The 25,111-nt window shown below is 34.3% G+C and overlaps 1 protein-coding gene across 48 annotated transcripts in view; it reads right to left on the bottom strand.

Annotated features, from left to right (window-relative positions):
• RBFOX1 (RNA binding fox-1 homolog 1) overlaps positions 1-25,111 on the bottom strand; it is an 873,300-nt gene that overhangs the window by 220,137 nt on the left and 628,052 nt on the right. The window contains exon 1 of one of the 48 annotated variants that reach the window (XM_084536945.1): positions 6,703-6,797. The exons of 46 other annotated variants lie outside the window; for them this stretch is intronic. Coding sequence is in view for 1 of the 2 variants with exons in the window: in XM_084536939.1 (XP_084393065.1) it covers positions 4,911-4,934 (24 nt within the window). In the remaining variant the exon portion in view is untranslated. Of the gene's footprint in view, positions 1-4,910; positions 4,950-6,702; positions 6,798-25,111 lie in introns of those variants that run through there. One more of the 48 variants, XM_084536939.1, reaches the window with a different exon arrangement.

Here is a 25,111-nt window from a genome sequence, read left to right on the forward strand (position 1 = left end):
TTTTGCCACACACATAGGCTTCTCAGTGTTTTTTTTTTGTTTTGTTTTGTATACACCTGAACTTTTACTGACTTCTGCTGCTACCTGAAAGTACCTCACACTACACAAAAAGTACTGAGAATGTACAATTCCCTCATTAAAACACATCTGTCTCATAATTTAAACACAAACAGCCTTCTTAATTTGTTTACAATTCAGTTCTTTCACAGCTATCAGCCTCACTTTACTTTCCAGGTTTTGAGATAGGAGCACATCCTGCTCTTCCACTGAGCTACAGAGGCTCTGCCTTTCATGCAGATGTTCCAAACAGCAACAGGGTTCCTCCAGTGGGGATCTGACTGCAGGACTGTGCATCACTTTCTGCCTGGGGTTACCTATGTTATCAGATAAAAACAAAATAATGCCCACCTTTTCTCTGAATATGGAATTATGGAATTATTTGAAAGACAAATATGAAATACAGAACTTAAGTACATTATTTCTTCTCCCCTAAAGTAATATTTACACCTATTAATTTCAGACGAAGAAGTGACAACCTTCTTTTTTTCTCTTAGCTGAAAGTAAGAGTTTAGTATACCTTTTCGTAAAGTATTCAAAATATTTAACAAAAACAAATCAGCTATTTACTAACCTAACTTTGCAATCACGTTTTCTTAAAAAACTCATCCTGAATGTTTAAAAGCAGTGGACATCTTTCTTTATCTGACTTTCTATCAGATAACTCTCATTTTTGATAGATTTTTATTTTAAACTTTTTTTCTTTTCTTTTATTTTTTTTTAATTGTTATGGAAATAACTTTTTAAATATTCCTTTCCACACACATTAGAAAATGTATGTTAAGAAACAGAACTCATTTATCAATCAGGTAAAAACAGGTAAAATCATCTACAAAACAAGTTAAGCTTCCATACCTACATGATTCACAAATTCCCATTAAATCTCTGCAGCAGATCTTTATATGTTACATCTAATTTTTTCCTTTTTTGATTGCATGGCAGTTTAAAATTTCAAATTGCATACATCTCCTTTCAGATTCTCAAAGTTGTAATATTTCTTATTGATGCACAACATAAAAACTGATTATCAAAAATAAGGGTCAAAATGGCACCATAATATATTCTTATCAACTCAATTTAATATTTCAGCCCCTTAATTTTAAGACATTGAAGTTTTATCTTTTTTTTTCCACACTTTAATTTGTTTGATTATTAGGCAAATATCATATCAAAGCAGTGAGACTAAAGAGAAATTTCACACTCTTAAGTTTCAATAAGGAATACCCACCAGCAAGAAACTGAATACAATACAACCTTGAATTTCACAGGCTCCTTTTAGTCCCAAAGAGAGCAGGTAGGTGGTGCTTAGAAAAATGCATATATCTGGGAAAACTAAGTGCATTATGAGAAGCTTTTATTTCACATGACTATTATTTCCTGATTATAGTAGTTTCACATTATTATTTCTTTTTTACATCAGCAGGAAAAAAAACACAACACTTTGGGATTTCAACAATCGCCCTGAACGTGTAAAATAAAATAAGCATGCAGTACTGTGCATTATCTTTCAGTGGGATTGTGCTTCGAATGGTATGGCTATGATTATATTATTAACTTTTCTTTTACGTTTAGAACATTTTCCCCCTGCTCATACCAATAAAATAATTAAAAAAAAAAAAAAAAGTTATCCTCAATCCACTAAAATAAATACCTCTGTTAGATTCTGTTGCTTCAACAATGAATAAAGCAACCATGCAGGTTTATAATATCAATTCACAGGGCTCTTTCTGCTTCAGTGAACTGTTACTGAAAGGTTCAGAACAAAGCTACAGGCAGATCGGACAAAGCTGCTGTAACAGGATTTACATTATACTCAGACTGATAAGACCACATCAGAGAACTGCTCGATCTTCAGTACCTCTGATTAGAATAGCACAAGGTCTGTGAGTATTTTGGCTATGAGCACCTGATCACAGCATCTGTATTACAACCCACTACCTTAAGTGTTGATCTAATCTTACAATGGTAAGATAATTTGTCTTTCCTCTTTTTCCTTTCCTCCCTCTCTGTCAAACGGATTTGGATGGCAATAAAATGGGAATGCAGGAAATCTATAGTGATGCTGAGCACCACTATATAAATGCTTTAAGAAACAATGTACTCTTACATCAACATTTTTTGATATCTATACTTACAATAACTAAAACATTCTACATACAAATAAGAAATTGGTACTTTTTGGTGGAGGGAGGGAGGCAGGATTAGGAAGATCACATCCGAAGGGAAGGCAAACATAATGCTCAGTAAATAATTAATTAAATACTGCCAGGTGAAGTCACTGCTATAGATTTCTTAGAAGTGAGGACTTTCTTTGTGACTTAGTTAGAGCCACATTTTTAAATATATTTCTGCTTAAAGTAACTGCTACATTTCAATTATTTCTTTCCTCTTCCCATCACCACACTATCTTTTCAATCCATACTGATTATGCCAGGCTAACCACAAAGAATCTTTTTATTTCATTTTTGCGGTTAAACATTCAATAAACATTCAAACAGAAACTATTTTTGCATGGCAATAAATTCAAGGCTTTAGTTATACAAAGCACAAAGCAAAATAACATAACATTTATAGAATTTAATGCTACCAAGAGTGATTACTGCTTACTTGCTACAAGGCTAATCCCTAAAAATTCATTGTTCATTGCAGTAGCTAATGCAGCTAATTACAGCTAATAATTTTTTCTTGCATCCCGAACTCTAGAAGACACTGATTACACCTTTCCTGGCAACCGATACTGTACTGTCCATGATCCAGTCTTTTTTTTTTTTTTTTTTTTTTTTTTTAAACTTAAATCACACTAATACTTGAGCAATAGTTCAAAAATTAGTATTGCAATTAAAATGCACATTGCTTTTCATGTCAAAAGCACAATGGCTGAACTCACCAGGAAGGCAGGATAGAAACTGCTCTGCGCCAAGACTCTGAATTGATTCCTGCTGCTATGAGTGCTGTTTGACTGAGCATTTTGTACTGCACTGTTGTGATCAGTCACAAGTTTGGGGCTCTTATTACCTCAAGCAAACCTTGGCTTTTGGAAACAAATTCTCTTCCTGGAAAAACCTGAAACAGAGCTGACTTGTGATATACAAAGCTCCTGACTCAGCAAGACAAAAAGCAAACAAAGGAAAGAAACATCTTGACAAAAGTTACCAAAAATAAAGCATCTATGGCAGGCAACCTTGGTTGTTGGAATGAAAAGGAAATTCAAATATATTAAAACTGCAGCAGTTTCAACACATTACAAGAAAAAAATATATATAAATAAATCACCCAAACAGAAGGGAGCAATGTAGTAGAATACTTACATGGTTTTAACAATTATAGATATTCTTCATTATTATTCACATACATCCTCTAAAGGAACTGCTTTGTGTCATAAGAAAAAGTACATTTTTAAGAACATGAGCAATGTCACTGACAGATTTTTCATTCCTAATCTTTAGTTACTAAGAGAAGAAGTATGCTCCTAAACATGTGGAGGAAGATGTTCCTGTTGTTTCCTGTTTCTGAAATATCATTTAATGGCTGTTTTCATGACAGTGTGCACACATGTTCAAAGCAACTTGCACTTAAGCTATAAACTTTGCTTTGGCTGTATGTTCTTTGGCAGCACCTGGTGGAATTTGGGTAAAACTACAATAATGCCATAAAAGAAAAGTTACTACAACTCCAGCACTTTTTGCATGAATACTTCTGATGAAGTCACTTCTTAAACTACTCAGGAAACAGGAATGTCGAGTTACCATGAAAGCAGGTCGTTTCTTATATTTTACAAAACATCAACAGGTATTTTTGTAGTATCAAATACAATCATATTGCGGTAACTACAATGCCCAGCTTTTCTCCTGAGATTAGTAGTCAACTTGGTTTTCACTATTCTAGTGGGGGGAAGAAAAACAGTAAACACAATTAAAAAATACAATCCATATCACAATAAAACCTGGAATAAAATTAAGATTTTGTATTTACCATAAATTTAACTGTCACTCACAGCAATAGATCAAGTAAATTGACATCTGTACACACAAAGAAAATATAATAAAATTGCAAACATTTTAAACAGAAATTTTAGAGAAAGCAGCTATCCACATATTTTCCTCGTCTCTATCAAGGACTGGTAAAATCTTTTCCATTTAAACATTAGTAGACAGAAATCATTCAAACTAAACAGAGAACAAGTAGGTAATCAGATATTATTTGCTTTTGGTCCAGAGCTTCTAAATTATAACGTCCTATCAGAAAGTATTCACGTGGGGGAAAGGGAATGGGACTTCTCAAAGTAATACTGTAGGAAGTATTTAGCATATTTTGAGACGACAGCTGTCAAATTAGTCTTGTTTGATATACTGTAATTAATGAAAGGGAGCCTAACATACTTATCACAGTTAGCCACTTGTATTCAAATCATGCTGCAGAGTTTTGAAGCCCAGAAACCTCTCCTTTTTCTTTTTTTTTTCCCTCATCCCCAAAGCACTAAAACCCAGCAACACTTACCCCAATAATAACCTTCAAAAAGCACTTGTGATTTATTTTCTTTTTATAGAGTAGAGGAATAAACTAACAAAGCAAAAATTATTGACACATATAAGATCATCTTTTACTGAAGACTTAACTTATTAAAATTTAAGTTAAAACAAAAGACAAGGTTAAGAAATACTTGTACTAAAGGCCAAATGTCACGATTTTTTCCCCATCTCTTATAATGAAAACAATATAAGTTGTTAGATTTACACTGTCTCCTACATAATTTGGTTTTGAGACGTCAAACATTTTTGCAAAGCTGCATTCAGAAATGCATGAGACTGCTTTAGGACCACAGATACTGAACTACCTTGCCAGCCATTGCTTACCATTACGATCAATCTCTGATACATTCATTTTACAAGCAATTTATACTGTATGCTGAAAGCTAATCCAAGATGAGATGTATGTCACTGGGTTGTCAAGACCACTGGGATAGACCACTGGGTATTTTGGTAGGCAGAGATATAACAACAATCCATTTTAGATTAGGTCCTAACCTTTAAATAACAAGAGCACTAATTTTCTTCAATGCCTTTCAGCTGAGGACGATTAAACTCTTTACAGACAGGAAGAAACTGAACTTCACAAAACCCCTGACAGGGCCAATGAAACATATGTGCAGCACTTGACCCACACCATAAATACAGCCACCTTTCAGGTGAAGCACAGGTGCACCAGGACATTCTACACCTGTTTTGTTGGAAAGAAAAACATTCATCCTGTTTAAATAAATAATAAGTTACACTTCCAGTGTCGTGGTAATTTACTATAATGTGTCTTAACCAAAAGTAGATGCGACCTCAGCTTCCTGTCGTTAATAAAAACTTCATATAAGTCCTGCATATTTCTCTTCTGTTGTAAGGTTTGCAAAGCTATCATTAAGGCTAGATGCTTTAACGAATAGGCCAGGTTAATTTCAGATTTGTCAGCTGGTACTGTCTCTCTTCAGAAAAAACTCTACATAGGTCTATGATACATAATCAGAATATAGTCCAAGTTGCAGGACTGCACATTTCCATGTGCTTCCAATATGAGAAAAAGATACCTCTTTACATTCTGTAAACCAGGATATTGCAAATCTGAAATAGATTTTTCAATGACCAGTTATAGGCTTTTTTGTTGTTTTTGTTGTTCTTGATTCAACTACCTTAAATTATTGTTGTTGTGTTTTTGTTTTTTTTTTTCCCCTCTAACTTTTCACTGGCATTATAACCACTTTTTCTTTAACTAAACAAGAATGGTGCGATTTAGAGCATGCATGTATTTCATTTACCTTAGATGTGCAGTCAGGGAAAAAGGAGAAAGGTAGGAGACAAAAGGTCCAGCAACAGGGGTTCAAGATCCAATTTCTTTAAATGCTTTTACTTGAAGGCTCTAAAAGCCATGTTACAGTTTAATCTTCCCCAAACCATTCTGCTTCTGCTAGATTTAGCACTTTTGTCCCTTTGTATTCACAGACTTCACATAGCTTCTCCCAGGCTGGCAGGCCAACATATTAGAAATAAAATGCAATTCTGGTATGTGACACTTCAATTTAGCTTCTTCAGTAGCAAAGATCATCAACCGCACTACTTTCTCCCATGACAGAAGATCACCTAAATATCACTTAACTGATGTGAGCTCTGTTGGTAATGCATACACTGTCACCCCACTACATTACCACCATGCTGCCTAGAACAAAAATCAATTTTTAATTGACTGGATTATTTGAGGAATGTGGCCCATCCACTGTGCAGGGCTGATAGATTCTCCTAGTTCTCCTGTCAGCAAAGACTGTAAAATTTCAAGCTTCTTCAATACAGTAATTCAAGGATTTATCCAGAAGCCATATGAGCAGAACAATATTACACTTTTCGAGTACTACCCCTCCATTTTTCTCTCTTCTTGCTGGCAAAGTTAGGTCTTTACACCACAGTGCAATTGAAACACCAGTGACAGGAAAGACAAGGAGGTTAAGACCACAATGAGAATTTATTCAAAGGATGCAAACGGTTAACGAACACAGAGGACAATACTGGACTCAAAAAAATCCTTTTAAGTTTGACACTAAGTATGACACTGGATAAATAGATATTACAGAGTATCAAATCCACCAAACCGAAGAACAATCTACAATACCTTGTCTCAGCAGCCACCAAAATGCTATTTCTCAGCCAAGTATCATCACTGGTTTCTTCAGTTATCACTTCTGCATTGAGATACAAGCCCAAGCACTAAAGGCAAAGGGTTGACATTAAAAAGAAACATTAAAAAAAATGAGAAGGAGGGGGAGAGGGGGAAGGGGATTAGGATGGGTCTAAAATACTCACTTGACACTGTATCAGTAAACATCCCAGTAAGCTGTTTTGTGAAACAGCATAAGGCATTCCTTAACTATCTTGTACAGACACTATAAAATTTTCAATCACTTCAAGGAATCTTCTGACAGGTTGTGTGTATAATTTCACTAATTTTTGTCTTTCCCTTTTGTTCTGCTTAAAGAAAAGAGCTGCATTGAAGTAGGTACTAAACAGAAAATTCTAGCCTTGTATGGCAACAGTTTCCAGCACACGCAAGTACCCAAGGCTGCACTCACATTAGTTTTAATTCATTCATTCTAATCAATGGTAAAATTTCAATAATCAGCAAAGTTTCAGAAATCACAGATTTAAGATACTGATTTCCTGTCAGGAAAGATATATATATATATATATATATGAAGACGCATTTTGTTTATGAAGTTTGAGTCTCATTTTCCAAAGGTCCAAACCGTGTATCCATCTGTAAGTAGCAGATCTTCATTTAACAGTCAGCAAGATGCTTTTTTTCCTCCTGTTCTCTGTGTATCAGTTCATGAAAGTGTCAACACTATTGTGATTTTATAGCAACATTACCCAATACCATTGGGTAATTGGTATAAAATACATGTACCACTGGCATTTTATGATGTGGTTTGCTGGACCATGTTCAGCCAGGGCAACTGTATTTCAGGGATTCAGTCCATGATCTAATCCTGTGTAGGACTACTATACAGACACCTCTGCAGCCCAGGAGGAAGAGAAATGCAGAGTAAACTGTCTCAGGCAGCACTGCGGTTTTTAACAACTGTGCTAGCTTGTGGCAGTCTGGTGAGTTGGCAAAAGTATGCATCTGCAGAAGTTTCTTGACCATCTCAAGGTGTTACACTTCTCCTATCCCATTGCTGCATTACCTGCAGTAAAAACCTTACCAAATAAGGTCATATTTCTACCCAATTAATTAGAATAAATGGTTTGGGGCATGTGTGTGCTTTGTATGTTTGTTGTGTGCTAACTTAATGAAAGCTGCAAGAATACAGAAATACCTAATCTTGCGTAAAGTTAGAGCGACACAGAAAGAGAATGCCTGATTTGGGCTAAATCTGCCAGTTCAAAGTGAGATCAGATCAGCACCTTGCACTCTGTTAGCACGGTATTTCTATGAAGTACTAAATTTCTATGTATTCATAATATTTTCTATGCAGTACTAAAATTCTAACTCCCAGACTCTCTGGATCCTCAATCATGATTTCTAAAGAAGCACGTATTTAAAACTGGATTTATGCATTGAAGTAAGACTAAAAACATGAGTAAAATTATTGTAGAATACCAGTCAAAAGTTAGAGTAGACACTTTTACCTCACATTTCAAGATCAGGAACATGCTTATGGTCCTGGCTGAAAACTATATTTCATATACTACTGATGTCCATTTCCAGCACACTTCTGTCTTCAGCCAAATATCCTTGAACTGCTACAGCCCTACAATCAACCTGGATACAATGACTATGATGTCAACAGCTCACAGAATATACTTAGGACATGCCAAATTTATATTGTTGTCTTTTAAATGCATTCAGAAAAGCATTCTGTGACTCTACAAATACCATTTAATATTAAGTAATCCAGGAAGGAAGCTTAGTCTGTGTACATCATGTAGACTTGGCATTTCTTTTTTCCAGTTCATGTGAAAGTGAACAAGAGAAAGGCTAGTAGCCCAGGTTCATCCATGCTATACTACACTGGCTTCCCTAATGTGATATAAAGAATTAATTCAGCATCATAGTTTCAGCTACTGAAATCTATGTTTTCCATAGTCTACAATCACAAGAATACAGCTTCCATCTCATTGATAGGCAGTGAGGAAATTCTTAAATATTTTCTGGATGTCTGCAAATCTGCCTTCTGTCATCCTGCCTAAATTCGCCTTGTTTCCAAAGCTAAAGGCTTCTGTTCAGCCTACACGATCACTTTCACTATAACTAAAGGAACTAAATAGTTATTCATACATATAAATTTATTCTCTTTTGGTTAATACAAAATATCAAAATAAATCAATAAATGAAACTATAAATGCTTGAATTATTTAAATTACATCAAGTAATTTACTTGTGATCTACCAGCTTCTTAACAACAGCTCTATTAACTCATCTTAGTGACAGGACTTTTAAATACTCATGGAACTTTGAAAACATGCTGCTTAGAAAAACAGTTTATAAAATAAAGAATCAACTTCGTCAACTAATACAAATTACTGGACATGGTCACTAATGTGAGTGAATCTTCACGTTGCTGTTTCATTGACACTTTGGACTTGGTTAACAGTTCAGTTGGGGCATATTCACAGCATGGTATGTGCAATAGTTACAGCACTTAAAAGCCAATCCATGCATTTTAGAAGATTATATTCAAGCTCTTGTTCATTTGCTGATCTAGATAATATAAAAGTTGCTTTGTTTTTCTCTTAATGAGCTGAAATTTAGCTTGAGTGTAACTATGAATGAGATTATCCTGGGGATGAGTTCAGACAGCAACAAATTTTAATCCTAGTTTAATAAAAGCAGCAATAAGATCCTACTCTTACACAATACATTCCCTCTATTAGCACCATTTTACAAATCAATAAAATAAAAATACAGATAGGTTGAAATTATCCTTTCCAAAGATTACTTAAATTTCTGCAGACTGATTTTTAATTTTATTTTTTTTTTAATTTTTTTCTGAAGCATACACTATGTCTCAAAACCAAGCTTCTGAACATAAATCAGAAACCTAACTGGTGAGACATCTAAGAAAACAGAATTTCTCCCCAAAGATAAGGAAAATACAGTGCAGCTCAAAACAGAAGTCCAAAATCCTGCTGCTTTTGTCTTCTGACAATTTACCTTTGGACTTCTCATGTTCCTCAGCAATGTAACTCTAGCAATTGTATAAGACTTCTGACTTGGCACTATTTTCAGATTAGAAACAAGCCCTTCAGTAAGTGCCAAATTAATGCTAGGATGCATTTGATCTGATACAGCATTTGGAGTAAAACAACAGCCTAAAGGTTCCTACTGTTCCAGGTTGCTAAAGGAGGACTGAACAAGGAACACACCAGCACCCAACAGATTTATATTCTTAAATCTGAATTCTCCAGATTAAACCTGAAGTTTTAAATCAAGTTTAGATTCTTTTTCTTTTTGCCATATAAAACATTTGTAAAAACTATTAATATTCTTTATAGCTAGCAACATAACATGGTAAAACAAAGCAGCAGTGAATCCCTGCCCCAACAAAACAAAAGGGACGGAGCCAAGCTCTGTTCAGCGGTGCCAAGGGCCAAGCCCAGAGGCAGTGGGCACAAACTGGAGCACAGGAGGCTCCCTCTGAGCACCAGGAGGCACTTCAGTGCTGTGCAGGTGCAGGAGCCCTGGCCCAGGTTGCCCACAGAGGCTGTGGAGTCTCTTCCTTGGAGAGCTCCCAAAACTGCCTGGACATAGGCCTGGGCCCCCCTGCTTGGGGTGGCCCCGTTGCAGCAGACAGGCCTCACCCACGCTGTGAGTCTGAAAAAAAAAAAAAAAAAACCACAGTTTTTTTTCCCCTCAGGTGAACACAACTACCCCGAATGAAGAAATAACTTCATTAATTTCACTATTAGCCAATACCAAACAGTGGACATGCTTATATTATACAGGTGGGCTGATATCACAGACAACAAGAACAAAGACTGCAGCTCAAAAATTATTTGTCCATCATTGAACAATGATCCAGTGACTGAAAGCAATAGTTAAAAACTTGTTAAAATACAGCTACCAGGCTTCAGGACTTTGCTTTGTTATCTGATCGCCCCAAGAGGTGTCGATGGTTTCCTATCTACTGGAAACCATTAATAAGCAACAGCTTCAGTAAACTGCCTTTTACTTTACACATTTTTTACTAGATTCTTTCTAAAGCATCTTGTGTATGTAAGTTACAGGATAGAAAGTGAAGGTGTTTCAAAACACTTTTGTAGTGTTTCGAAATCCTAGACACTGCTGAGAAAATTTTGAAGATGTTTGTGACAGCTGTTAGCAGGATTGCATACTTTTCATTTTTCAGTTTTTCCAAATTGCACTTTTCTACATATTTTTGTTCTTTGCATTATGTGTTAAAATTATTTTATAGTTTTCTACAATGCTACTTCTAACAAGCAATGATGGAATACAATATCTCGCTGTCTCCTTCCAAGTTGTGCTCTGTCTTTAATCCTCTCTCACACTCAAACACACACAGTTTTACTTACTTTTACTTTACATTTTTTTCTGATAGCAAATTTATGTCCATCCTTGGTGTACAGAGCTGTATTTCATACTAAATATGTTTTTTTTTCTTCATTTGCAGTTCCTAGCAGTGACACAGTTCCTCTCCTTCCATCATCTTTCTGCTTTTAACTACAAAACCTTAGAAATATAGTGTAGGTGTATACACCCCTAAAAGAACTTCATACAACACAGACATTTATTCTTTTCTATTTCAGACATTCACTTAATAATGCTAGCCTATTAATCTGATGAATGCTAAGTAGAGGACAATGTGCAGATACCTAATTTTACCCAGAGGAAAATGAAACAATTTCCAAAAAAGCATCACTTGCTACAGCTCTGTTGATATTTCAACATGTATTTGTCCCTTGGATATATTCAGGAAGCATGTTACAAGACTACAAACGTATCTTTTTAATAACAGTAGCACATAATTCTTCAATGCTATGCAGAGATGAAAAAGTCCAAATGTTTCATCTATCCCCAAAACAAAGGTAATAAGCCTTTGTCTTTTATTTAATTTATTTTGTGCATGCTTTAAGCATTTACCTTAATGAGCTTTTGTTTCTTTGTACCTCTGGAGATTAGTATTCTGCCCAACAAAACAATTTATTACCCAAAATGCTACTACTGTTGATAAAGTCTTAGCTGCTCCAATACTTCTGCCTTGACAGCTAATACCCTAATGTTTCATTTACAGCTGAACAAAGCAGCTTATCTCTACTAAAAGGGGAATTAGTAAGTAGTAAGAAATAATTTCAATCATCTGTTCTGCTTCCAAAGTAAAGTGATGACTTGTGCATTCTTGCTTCTATCTGTTGACAGGTATGTTGCAGTTCTTGGAATACAAAACAGGTCTGTCATTTAAGCTTTGTAATTTGTACAATAGAGATACGTGGATTAGAGAAGAGTCAGGTCTTTGCTGTCAAAAATCTGCAATCAGCAGTGTGCAGCAGTCAGCACTTTCACTTCACAGACAGGGCACTGAGTCAAGGGAAAAAAAAACAGTTGCGATCAATAAATAGCTTCATTTTGTATCTGCAACTCCTTCTAAAGTTCCAACAAGTATATGTTTATCTGAAAACCCCTATTAATAACAGAAAGGATTTGTTGACAAAAACATTCTTTAAGGACTATGCTGCCCCAAAATAGCTTTGATCATCAACTTACTATGTAAATATCTACTTATCTATATCTAAAATATCTATTATTCACAGCTCAAGAAATGAAATCTACTACAATCTACTACAATTTTATCATCAAGTTAGTTGTGGAATTCTTATCTAGAACTGTTCCTGTAAATTTGAAAATCTCTGTGGCAAAGAACAAAGACTGATTTTTGCTTGATGTCTGAGTAGGTTTTTCCCTCTACGTTTTTTTTTCTATATTTTTTTTACAGAATACTTCAGGGTAAGCAGCATAGCATTCGTCCTACACTTTCTCTGTATACAATCTCTGCATATGATATATTACACCAATATATATTTTTTCTAAGTAGTAATTTTTTTTACACTGAATTTAGAAGAATTAATTAGTTTAGAAGAAGTAATTAAAATCTCTTTTGAGTTCTCTAATTGGGCACCACAATTTTTGACAGCACCATAATTTATAGATAATACATCTTAATTCGATGTTTAATTGATTTTTTTCCTAATTTTTTATTAGGAAAAGTTAACTTACGGATTTCAGGTGGTACTGGTGAAAATGCCACCAGTAGCAGTGAAAGATGCGTTAGTTTAAAACAATAACACCAGGAAATGGACTACAACTAAAATAACCCTGCAGAATTAGCCAGAAAGATGTTCCACATCGATCTCGTAAGTTTAACTGGTACAAATGTATTTTCCTTGTAGTCAGAGATATGGACTTCATTCAGCTTGATATTCTAAGTCACTGTGACCATGTCACATACACATGGTGAACCCGTCTTAACATTGCAAAATTTGCTTAAGTGCAAATGAACAAGTTAGGGGAAACGTAGCAATGGTTTAAGCACCACATAAAATATGTTTTACATGATTACAGTGCTGTGACATTGGTCACTACCTTCTTAGAAATTTAAGAAAAAAGATAGGCTAGCAACAAGAAGGCTCGATGGTAAGAGAGTTACCAGACATCACTACTGACTGCAAAGATCTACTTCCCATCTATATTTTAGGTAATACAGTTTCTATTAAAATTGTAATTTATTTATTTGATAGGAAATCTTCACTTCAGCCTGACAGGACGCCCAGAAAAGACATCTGACCTCTTAGAGAGTAACACTAAATTAACTAGGTATGACAAAGCGGCACTGCTATTGTGCAGTCCTGTTGTACCATCCTTCATTCAGAACTTTCACTCTTATGATGTAATGGAGTTGCAATGGATTTGAAAATTAATTTAAATTTATTAAAATTGTAGTTTCTCCTGAGATTCTTTTTAATATTACCTCACATTCTTAATTTTCAAATATATTTAAAAGTCATGAATCAGTCTAAAAATTGTTATAACATACCACATTACAGTATCTTAATACTAAAAAGTTACCAAAACCTTTATTTATACCTAGCCAAGCTTAATGATGAGAATCTTAAATTCTTACTTGGCTGCCACACATGGAACATTCTGTATGACTGATCAAGAGAAAGTCAAGACTACTCAAAATGTTGTGATCTGAAGTAAAGTAACAACAATTTTGTACATATACAGGAACCTCAAAGTATCAGAATAAAATGACATTAAAATACTGGAATGTGAATATAGAATATAACAATATCTGAGATTCAAATATATTCTGTAGAGGCAACAGTTCAAAAGAAGAGATTAAATTGATGTGTTAGAGTGGTTTCTCCAAAAATAATGTATTTAGACTGCAGGAAGTTGTCACAGATGTTAAATGAATGAAATATTTGAGCCTATTTTGTGTCCAAGTGGTATTCTAGGAGCACATAAAACTCAGTAAAGATAACCACCAGCACAGACCAAACTGCTTGACAATAATTTTATTTTTTGTAGTTGGTAATTTTTTTCATTTCTAGCTATCCTTTCACAATTCTGCAGTTTTTAATATCATCCACAGAAAGTTTTTGTTTTTAAAATTAATTTTCTTTTTAAAATTATTAATAGTTTAAATAAGCTGATGCCACAATCATCCAAAATACCAACACTTTTTTAATTTGAAGACAAAAAAAAAAAAAAGCAAATGTTAATTCCTATTTATCTTCCTAGCAGCATTTCAACCTTTTCCTTGTATCCTTACAAATATCTCAATACATGTACACATGCAAATTCACCTTGCCTCACTTCTGAGATAAGCATGGATATAATAATGAAAATACGATAGAATACTTTCAGTTCATATGAACTGTCAAGCAGTTGCATTGGCAGTACATTACGTAACTTGAGTGACCAAAATTCAAGGCAGATAAAAAAAAAAAAAAAAAAAAAGACTATTTAAGAGTGCCATGAAAGGTTTCAGCCTGATAAAAGTGGTGGAATAAAGATGCTTATATTTATCCTGAAAAGAAAAGGGCACATTTCTTTTTGGTTTAGTGATGACTTCCATTAATATAGAGAGAGAATATATAAGAAGGTGTAAACACTACAGCTGGAAGGCAATTATATAGACGGCAATGTGCAAAATGAAACTGGGAGAGGGTCTGCCATATAGGGTAACTTCAAGCTTCCTAAAAGTAATACTGACAAGGATATGAAAATATATTTACACAAGGCTAAGTTGCAGAGTTCTTACTCACTGGAGCCTTCTTTAAAACCACAGGAAGGCTTCTATGAAGGAATATTATCAGAAGTGGTCCTATCTTGAAGATCATGTGGAATCGAGTTGGATTTTTTCTTTTCAAAATTTATTTCTCATGACTGTAATGAGTCATAAACAGAACCATCAGAGTTCCATTTGGTCTGGAGTTGCTGAATTTTCAGTGTACTGTGCTATACTTCTGAAAATATTATTATTTTACTGATGCATGCATTAATAATGTAAACACAGCTGTACAAGATTTAACTCCAACAATAGAAAAGGCACTAAGGCATCTCTTCACTGAGATTTCAATTCTGAAATTATTATTTTTTTTTTTTTTGCAAAATGTGTTCTTGAAAAGTGAATTACAAATATGATTTTACATGCAAAAAATTATACATATAGTTGATTCTGCAAGCAGAACTATTTATATAGTGTTAAATTTGAAATTCAGTATATTTTCAAAATATATAGTTTTTTCGCACTTACTAGCAACTTAAAAAAAATAAATGAATTTATGCATAGCATAATGCACAGCAAGATGTGTCTGCTATCCATTTGCTGCACAATGTGTCAGTTCAATTGTCCATAAATGGTAAAAAGAAAAAAAAAAAAATGGTAAACGTGGACTGCATGCAATGACCACGGTCACTTTTTTTCCACCTCACCACTCACTGTGTGCAAGCTGCATTTCCAATTAACCTTCCACTGAAATAAGGCAACTTGACACAGACTACATGTAATTTTCTTTTACACTGATCCAAAACATAATTCCTTCATCACATAAATAGATAGGCTATTTAAATTTATATGGAACTCCAGACCTTACAGTCAGGATCACAGAACAAACTCGTGTACCCCCAAAGACTCAAAGCAGCCAAGGAGACTATACAGAGGAAACTGATTGTCCAAACACTGTAAGTTTCTAAGAATTTTCTATGGTTTCCAGATATAAAAGATGAGTTTCAGGAAGAGCATCAGTATCACCAAGAAAAGGTAGTAACAAGTGTGCATTACTGAATATGGATGAAAAGTCTCTTTTTTTCTTATTATTCACACACAAATTTAGCAGGTTAATCCTATCAACTGCAGGAATTTTGGCAGTTGAGAATGCCAGAGCATCTGTGACTTTGACTTTTCTTGGAAAGAAAGCAGAATTTGAAAGTAGCTCCTGAGTCTGTGAGTCCACTACACAGTGTAATTCTTACTTACATGTATTTAAGTTCAGTTTATTACTGTCTCCTAAAATTTGGTAACTGTTTCACCTCCCCCAGTCCATGCTTAGCCTGGAATCCTGTTACTCACTGATGTGATTATTTAATGGATCTTTAAGATTTCCTCTCAAATTATGATGGACAGCACATACCTATTTATCTTTATGCCAATAAAGATAAGCTTTTTAGCTTAAGATGCTGTCCACATCCCTGCTATTTAACCCAATGTACTCAGAGTAAACATATCTTTTTTTTTTTCTTGACTAAACATTCCAAGCTCTTCTTTAATATGATCAGTTCTCCATTCCTTTCATCCTAAATGGTATCTGCATATATTCTATGTCTACCTTTCATGATAATGAATTGCCATGTTTGTACTCAATACTGTAGAAAAGAAACTTGTATCTATATAATAAAGCATTGATACATCACATTATTTTTAGATATCCATACCACAGACAGTTATTCTACTTCTATAAAGCAGACATGGTTGAAACACCTCTGTCACTTCCAACTGATGAGATCCCACTTCATAATAGAATGCTGAATCTCAGGATTTGTATTAGCTATCATCCTATTTCTGCTGTTCCAGACTTTTCTTTTTATATCTTGCTCCTTCTCTGGTTCACAGAATCATATAGGTTGGAAAAGACCTCCAAGATCACCTAGTCCAACCTCTGACCTAACACTAACAAGTCCTCCACTAAACCATATCACTAAACTCTACATCTAAACATGGTTTTAAAGACCTCCAAGGATGGTGACTCAACCACTTCCCTGGGCAGCCCACTCTGATGCATAACAACCCTTTCAAGAAAGAAGTTCTTCCTAATATCCAACCTAAACTTTGGTTAGGCTTCTGTACTCGTCATTCAAAGATTTAATAAATACACTTTTGATTCCTTACAACTTATGACAACTGAATACATTGGATAAGACCATTATGGGGGTAGAATAGAGAAGAAAAGGGAAGTTTCTATTAAAAAATAAATAGCATTGACATTGCATTATCAAAAATTTCATGTGATAGTTGCAGAGTAGTGATTAGTGCATGCTGTGTATAGACCAAAAGAAAAACAAAAAACAAACAAACAAACAAACAAAAATGACAGTCATCTGCAGTGATGCCTTGCAACATGAAAGCAAGAAAAAAAATATCTTGCCAGCTTTTGAAGGAATGGGTGATCGATAAAGAATCATGTTCTTTCTAGGGCTAGAAGAGAGTAATAAAAAAGTACCAACTTCTTTCAACTTCTTTGCATATGGACAAGGTGCTGAGGGCAAACTAGATTGAAGCTTGTGAACATGAACTCACTACAGTACATTGTGGTATCTTGTGAACATGAACTCACCACATATTTGAAACTGCTGCTGTGAGTGCACGGGAATATACTATCATCTTTTCCTAGCAAAAAGATAGAATCGGTATTATTAGCACTTCATGTCAGGACCTCCACTTCAGCTGTAATGACTTATAAGTGAAAGACCCAGTCTTCAGACCACATAAAGCCTTGTCCCTTGTCAAAATATTATACTACTAGAACTGAAGAACAAATTGATGTGATGATGTTTGTGGTCTGCCAGCAATTTCCAAAAATTCACAATGATTTTCATCAGCTTAACAACATTAAATTTCAGGCAGTTTCATAAAATGCTTACATTGCCCTTAGATCTTTTGATCAATCAGGTATTTATCATAAATTTATCATTAAACATAGCTAATATACAAGCAATATGATCTACAAATGCATCTCATTAATTAATATGAAACCACATTAGATCTCAAAAACGTTTGGCTTACTGGATTATCCAAGAAGGATATATGAGTCTGTATAACTGGTGGTCCTTACATGGCAATTAAGGTAAATATTGTAATTACGCAAGTTACTGTGAACTGTGAAAGGGGATAAGAAAAGTCTCAATGTTAAATAAGATATGTCTGAGAGACAAACATAAGTGGAAACTTTATTTTCTTAGAGTGACTTATTCAGATCAAATGCTTTCCAAACTTTTTGTTATTATGTATATATGCATTTATTTAGCATGCCAGCAAAGTACTTCAAGAAAGTTTAGCACTGGAATTTGAAATTTACACGATAATATAAATTTTCCATTGAAGGGTACTATGTGATGATTTATAGATGATTTGTAAAATACCCAGATCTATGGAAAATGTAAGTGCTACTAAGCATGCACACTCACAAAGTAAATGTGGGTAAATATATATCTGACTGCTGAAGCTAAGTGACCATACTTTAAAAAGTACAAATAATTACATATTAGCGTATATGGAAACCTAATTATGGAATTTATTTTACTGACAATGCTAGCTAGTGCTGAGCAATGTGGTCTCATATTGCAAAAGACACTGAAAAATGCATAAACACTAAAAAACATACTCTGGAGACAAGTACTAAATATTTCATCATAAAATCCTTTTCCCTCTGCTTATATCTTGTGTTGATAAAACAGGCTATTGCATGATGACAAGGCTGATATTCTCCTTACTCCATATTTGTTATATACCATTAATAGTTTTTTATTTATGCTTTTTTTTTCCACTTGCTACAGACTCAATTTTTGTTTGTTCTGCACACCTTCCATTCTGCTCCAATTACAAGAGCAGTAGCCTTAATTGATCTCACAGCCCTGCTCCACACTGCATGAGCAAGCTCTAACCAGTAAGGTCCCGAATATCTGGTAAGCACTTAAAACCAGAGGACTCTTTCAAGTATCTTTCACAAGCATTTTCCAAACACATGCAAATGGAGCGGAATCACAGGCTTTTTCATGCACATTAGCAAACCCCTAAATCTGACCTGGATGGAATAGCCACATACAAGGGTCCACAATTTGGTTTCCAGACGCATTCAATCTGTTGTGTCTCCTGCCACAGTAGAAGATTGCTAGGTGCTATGACAGCCAGTCACCAGGAACTTCTATGTCAGCAGCAAGCTTACTACACAGAGATCACTCAAGAGTATAACTTAGAAAAGGAACAGGGCAGAAATAAAATCATTGTGATCTTTTGTATCAAGTTAGGGGAAAATACTTGAAAACTGGTCAAAATGATATTTTATGTGTGCATGTGTATGTGTGTGACTGACAGTGTATTTCATTTGTGCATGAAAGGTTTTGTTTAATGATGAGCAATATATTAAGTTAATACCCTCCGTTGCATTCAAGAAGTAACTATAGTACAAAGCATGGTAAAGTGTCATTGTAAAGTGTGTATTGATGCTTGTTTGACAACTGGAATATGAATTACAAGTCCATTAATTCAAGCTGGCAGATTGGGCTTGGTAAGCATAATACTGAGATAAGTGAGATAGGTTTCATGACGTGTTGAGCTGAAGGACCATAACCCACAGCACTTAGGATAAAACAATTTACAAATTGTCTTGTCAGTTGTCTATCTTTCATTCTTTAAGAAATCAGGCTGTTAGAACCAGCCACAATTAATTCCCTTTCTGTGCATCTTTCTGAAAAACTCACAGTTCACTAACATCAGCACTACAATAAAGCTAGTAACAGTCATAGAAAGTATATACATTCCAAATAATAGTATGAAAACTGAAATTAAAACTAGAAACCATTAGTTGTGATAAATGGTTTATCAAAATCAATAAAATTATGAAACCTCTATACAGCTCATGTGAATCACATACTGTAAATTCATTTCAATGAATTATTGAGGCAACCTTTGTTGCCTTTATTTTATCATCTTGGAAAACTCTGAAGCAGGTATCTCAAGTAGAAATACCTAAATGAAACTTCAGTCTGGGGAGGCTTACAGCTTCTTGATTTAATTGCATTACGAGTCTATACCACTTTAGTCTGAAGTGGTACTTATGTATTATTCCTCTACAGCTTCTCAGCAATGGTGCTCTTAAATCTTAGTGTTCAGTGTATTCTGCTTTTATAATTTAAATACAAAGTGATGTATGCATTTTCATTTTATTTATATACTTTAAGAAATGTCCAATAAGCACGTGATCTTTTAATGTTATAATCACTAACAATCAAAAAGTAACTTTTCCACCTGTGATTAGTAAATTAATCATCCATTGTGTTATGAATTCACAGGCTGTAAACTGTAGGATATATCACTACTTTCTAACATTATATTATCTATAGACACAAGAACTGTCAGTGCTTAATATATGTTAACAAGAATGCCAAGCACTTACATTTAATTAAAGCTATATATCTTTCTAGATAATTAGTAATAATTAAGAAGAATTACCACCCTAAATAATACAAATAATATTATTTCAACTGAAACTTGAAGTCTGAATTCAAAAACCCAAAATAAACTCTAGGGAATGCAAATATGCCATTATGCAAACTGTTTTCTTTAAGTATGATGTAATTTATGTAATGAAATAAATCTATGCTGTTAAAATATTTAGCAGAACTGAGAATAATGAGTGGAGATAGGATTAGTTTAATTAGTTTACTGAAATGGAGTTCTCAGTGGCTAAGTGTGATGTATTAGCTTTTGTCACTTAGAATAAAAAAAGAGGTAATTAGCTCTTATTGAAATATATTGTTTTCTTTGAAGAAAGAATATTTTAGCCTGTATAACAGAAAATAATACATGAAGCATAAAACCGATCTACTTCATCCAAGAGTACAGCTATGATAAATAAGAAGAAAATAGGAAAACCTTAAGTATTTCATTATGTAATCTTGAATAAATAGATTTAATTTACAGTGGTGCAATTCCACTGATTCAAACGAATTTACAACTACTTGACCGGCAGAAGTCCATTCATGGAATATCCCTTTTTAATTTGAAAAATTGTAAAAAAAAAACAAAAAAAAAAACTTCTCTCTTATTCAGCAATTACTTTATTACTCAGAAAATCCTGTACCTCTTTGCTATACCAAGGCATTCACCAGACTGACGGAAAATTAAGAAAGAAGGTGGCCTTTCTCAAGGACATTTCCTGTTGAATTAGGAACACATCCATTGTAAGGTCAGGGTCTAATTTTATTCCAATAAAAACAAGAAAAATAACACAAGTATTGTTTTGCAGAGTAAGTATGTTTTCACAGCCAGAGTACTACTTAGTGGTAGTTGTACATTTCTGAACATATACCTATGGAGGATATTTAGCAAGGAAGTAAAAAGGAAAATGTTTTATCCATCCTTTTCAAGAATATGGCATATTTGAATATCATGTCTACACTAGACACCATATGAATATATTTAAGCCAGTATCTAAAGGCCCAAGAAGGTATTCCTGTGTAACACCTGAACACACACACACACACAAAATTGTGGTAACAACTGGCAGCAGGAGGAATACAGAAAACAGAAAGTCTTGCAAAACGATTAGATATATTTGTCAGCTTATGCAATAAAGAAGTTATGAATGGACCAAATTTCACTTTACTTTAAATAAACAGAAAGAGGAAACCCTCTGCTGCAGCATACTGAAAAGCCTCAGGCATTAGTATAACAACACATGCCATCTATCATTTAAATTTGTTCTTTTTGGAACAGTTCTGCTGTATATGTGGGAGCTATTTAGCATTCTGGACTGTATAGTTTGGATGATTCTATACACAAGCTTAAAACCGTTCTTGAACTGAAATCTGTCTTGGACTGAAGTCTATCAGACACACAAAAGATGACCTCTCCCACTTTTTACACCTCCCCTCCATACCAACTTATGCATAACACTTTAGCCATAACTTCATAATAATTATGAGAATATGAGAAATTCAGCTCATCCTTAGTTTGACTTGATGTTTATGAGTGTTTCTGTTGATGGTTTGGGCTCAACAGTTATAAAGACAACTGAGCTCTGAAGGGCACATGAAACAAAAATGATCCAAGATCTTCACTCTCCACCAACATTTCCCACATGTACCTCACAAACCATAGGCATTTATTTTCCAGAAAAAAAATGGCACTATAGATGGCTTTGAGAACTTAAACCAGTAATTGATTATGAATGGCAGCAGTACCAAGGTTTAGCTTTTTTTTTTTTTTTTTTTTTCTCAATATCACAATGTTTTTACATTAAGTGAGTTGTCACATTCCTATTATGAAAATGGGCAGTGTTGTGATTTATGCATCTTAGAAAACCATCGCTGTATTACTAATTGGCAAGCTGTAATACATAAAAACACCTCATGCACTACTCCTGCTGCTGTTATTGAGTCTGGAAATATGCTTCCTCTGAAGACATAATACAGGGTCACCAAACAGAAAATGATATTATATTCAGCTTCTACTGTTAGGTTTTAAAAGGCTACCTCAGTGTTTGGATGTCTAAAACTCAGTATATTATTCATCTATATCATAATGAAGAAAGGAGAGGAACTATACAGTTTAATTTCCATCTTTCAATTCTAAAGTCTGAACAATAATTTCAAAAGAAATTAACTTGCTGCATGAAACAATGAAGATAATCAAATTAGAGATAATTCAATAAAGCCAAAGCATACAGTTTCGTATTTGAGAGACTAATAATTCATAAATTTTAGTCATTTGGTCATTAGGTGAAATATATTGTTATTTTGAGAACTGGCTATGAAGTTAAAAACATCAAAAACATGGGCAGTGAGCATAGAAAAATGTTGTGCCTCACTTTTAAGTATTATAGTTGCCTGCTTATTATATTGTTTGCATAAAACCACAGACTAAACTGCTGTTTGTAGTTTTGTATACATACATTCATCTCACCTCATTCCTGTCCCTTCCAAAGCAAAAAACAGTGGGCTTTGGATATTCATAGTAAAAACGCTGAAATCATCATCAGAAAGTTCACAGCATGATGGAATTCCCTTTACAGTCATCCATTACAGAGGCTGTGATTCAGTATCAGCCCATATATTACAATTCCAGAGATAACACTAATCCCCAGGTGCTGCTAGAAGCACTAACTCCACCAAACTCTACTTGTTATCTATTAGAGAGAATGAAAAAGAAATGCCTCCTTTTCCTCATGGAGCTGCACAGGGATAAGAATGTAGTGTAAGAGTAACCAACCTTCAGAACATAATGACCTACAGCTGGCCAGAAAGTGACCCATAGAGTGGTTTACTTTCTGTCTATTAAAAGTGAGAAAAATAAGCCTGACTATAAGTCATTACAGAGCAAATATAGCACTAGCGTTACAGTTTCCAATACTGCTTCAATTCCCAGAGTGCCAACCATCACCTAAGAGGCAGAATTTCACAATTCATTTAAGGTCTGCATCAGGCAAGTGAGATTATCACATCGCTGTCCCCAGGACCCCACTGGGTTTGTATATTTTATGAAGGCTGAACTAGATGAACTCGTGTGGCATGCTAGAAGAGAAGGCAAAGCTAAAATTTCTCCCGTAGCAAGAATTCAGAGAATGGAACCAGATACAGACAGAATACAATGAATCATTGAAAAAAAAAAAAAAATCTACAGACTCAACTAACTTTAAAATAGTCATCTGACATTTACAAACTCTCTTTCAAGATTTTTTTAAGTTAAAAATAACTTACAATTTTTAGGAAAAATCCTTACTAGCTTAGTGAGCACTGAGCAATTCCACCCACCTGTTGCAGAACAACTATGCTTCTCTACCCCAAGAATAATATGTCCTGCTACATCACAATATGTACACCTATAATATGTAGATCACATACGTAAGCTATCTTAGGTAGCTTGTCAGCACAAAAATTTTGTCTATATGGGAAGAAGACGTTTTACCTCTCAGAAAAATCAAACCCAAAAATCTAAGAATCAGAGTCATAAAGATCAGATCACCTTGAGGGAATTAGTTGAAAACAAATCAGTTATGGAAACTAAGCAAGTTTCTTAACCAGCACTACAAATAGCTTTTTAACTGAGTAAAAAAAAATCCAGCGTTAGCCCACATAATATAATTTAGCATGCTTGTGAGCTTGTGAACAAGAGGGAAACATAATGAGGGCCAACACTAACCTACTCATGCAAACCACTACTTAAGTGTATCCAAATAAACTAAAATTTCTTTTCCAGTTCTGCTTTTGTTCTTCAGTTTGGTGGAAAAAGGAAGGGTACATTTATGACCACAAAGCCTGGCAGTAAATCATAGGCAAAATACTTTTTTAAGACAATATAACTGTATAACAAGTTCCTGAATGGGCTCTACTCACTATAGTGCAGTCATATACTGTAAGCCATAGTTTCAGTGTTACGCTGTTATGACATCTCCATTAGAGATGATGATGTACATGCTGGCTTGGATAACCCAAAATTAGTATACATTAGACTAAAAAATGTCCAATTATATGAGCGCATATGGAAGTGGATACTGATACAATACTAACAAAACAATAATTTCTTCAACTTAGTCAATGTGTAACAGGAATCACATTTAATGAAAATATATTCTTGCATTTTTTTCCAGTCAAACATAATTATATCTATTTTACTTATTAGAAAAATAAAAATTAATAACATGATCATACCAAACTTATATGAAGTGTACATTCTTGGTACATAATCCACATACAATGCAGACACCAAGAAACACATATTAAGCAGTTGTCCATTACCTCATTTCCACCACTTAACTGACAAAGAAAGATCAGTATATATTACAGTGTGACTGCTGAAACAAGACAGACCAACTTCATAGTGATATTACAAATTAAAGGTCAAAGCTGATTAAAACAGCCCCTTCTAGAATTGTGGCCTATGCATTTTATAGTTGAAATATACTTAAACCGCATCTATTATCTAGAATTTATTCTGCATTCCTTCCCTTTCTTTTAAGATTATGAAAGGAACTGATTCAACTCTTAATAACTGTTAAAAACAGAACTGCTCAAAGAATCCAATTTTCTGTGAACCAAATAGTACAATTAGATTCAGTGTAATGTAAGATATGCCATAGTATCACTGAAGCTCTTAAATAAATAACGGAAGAGCTAAGATTTTTTTTTCTTTTCTTCTTTTTAACTTTTACAATATTAGAAGACACAAAAATCCAGAAAAGATACCAAGTGAGAGTAATGGACTTAAGAAAATACACAGTTC

The sequence above is a fragment of the Aythya ferina genome (assembly GCF_964211825.1).
Source record: "Aythya ferina genome assembly, chromosome: 15".
Taxonomy (NCBI): Eukaryota; Metazoa; Chordata; class Aves; order Anseriformes; family Anatidae; genus Aythya; species Aythya ferina.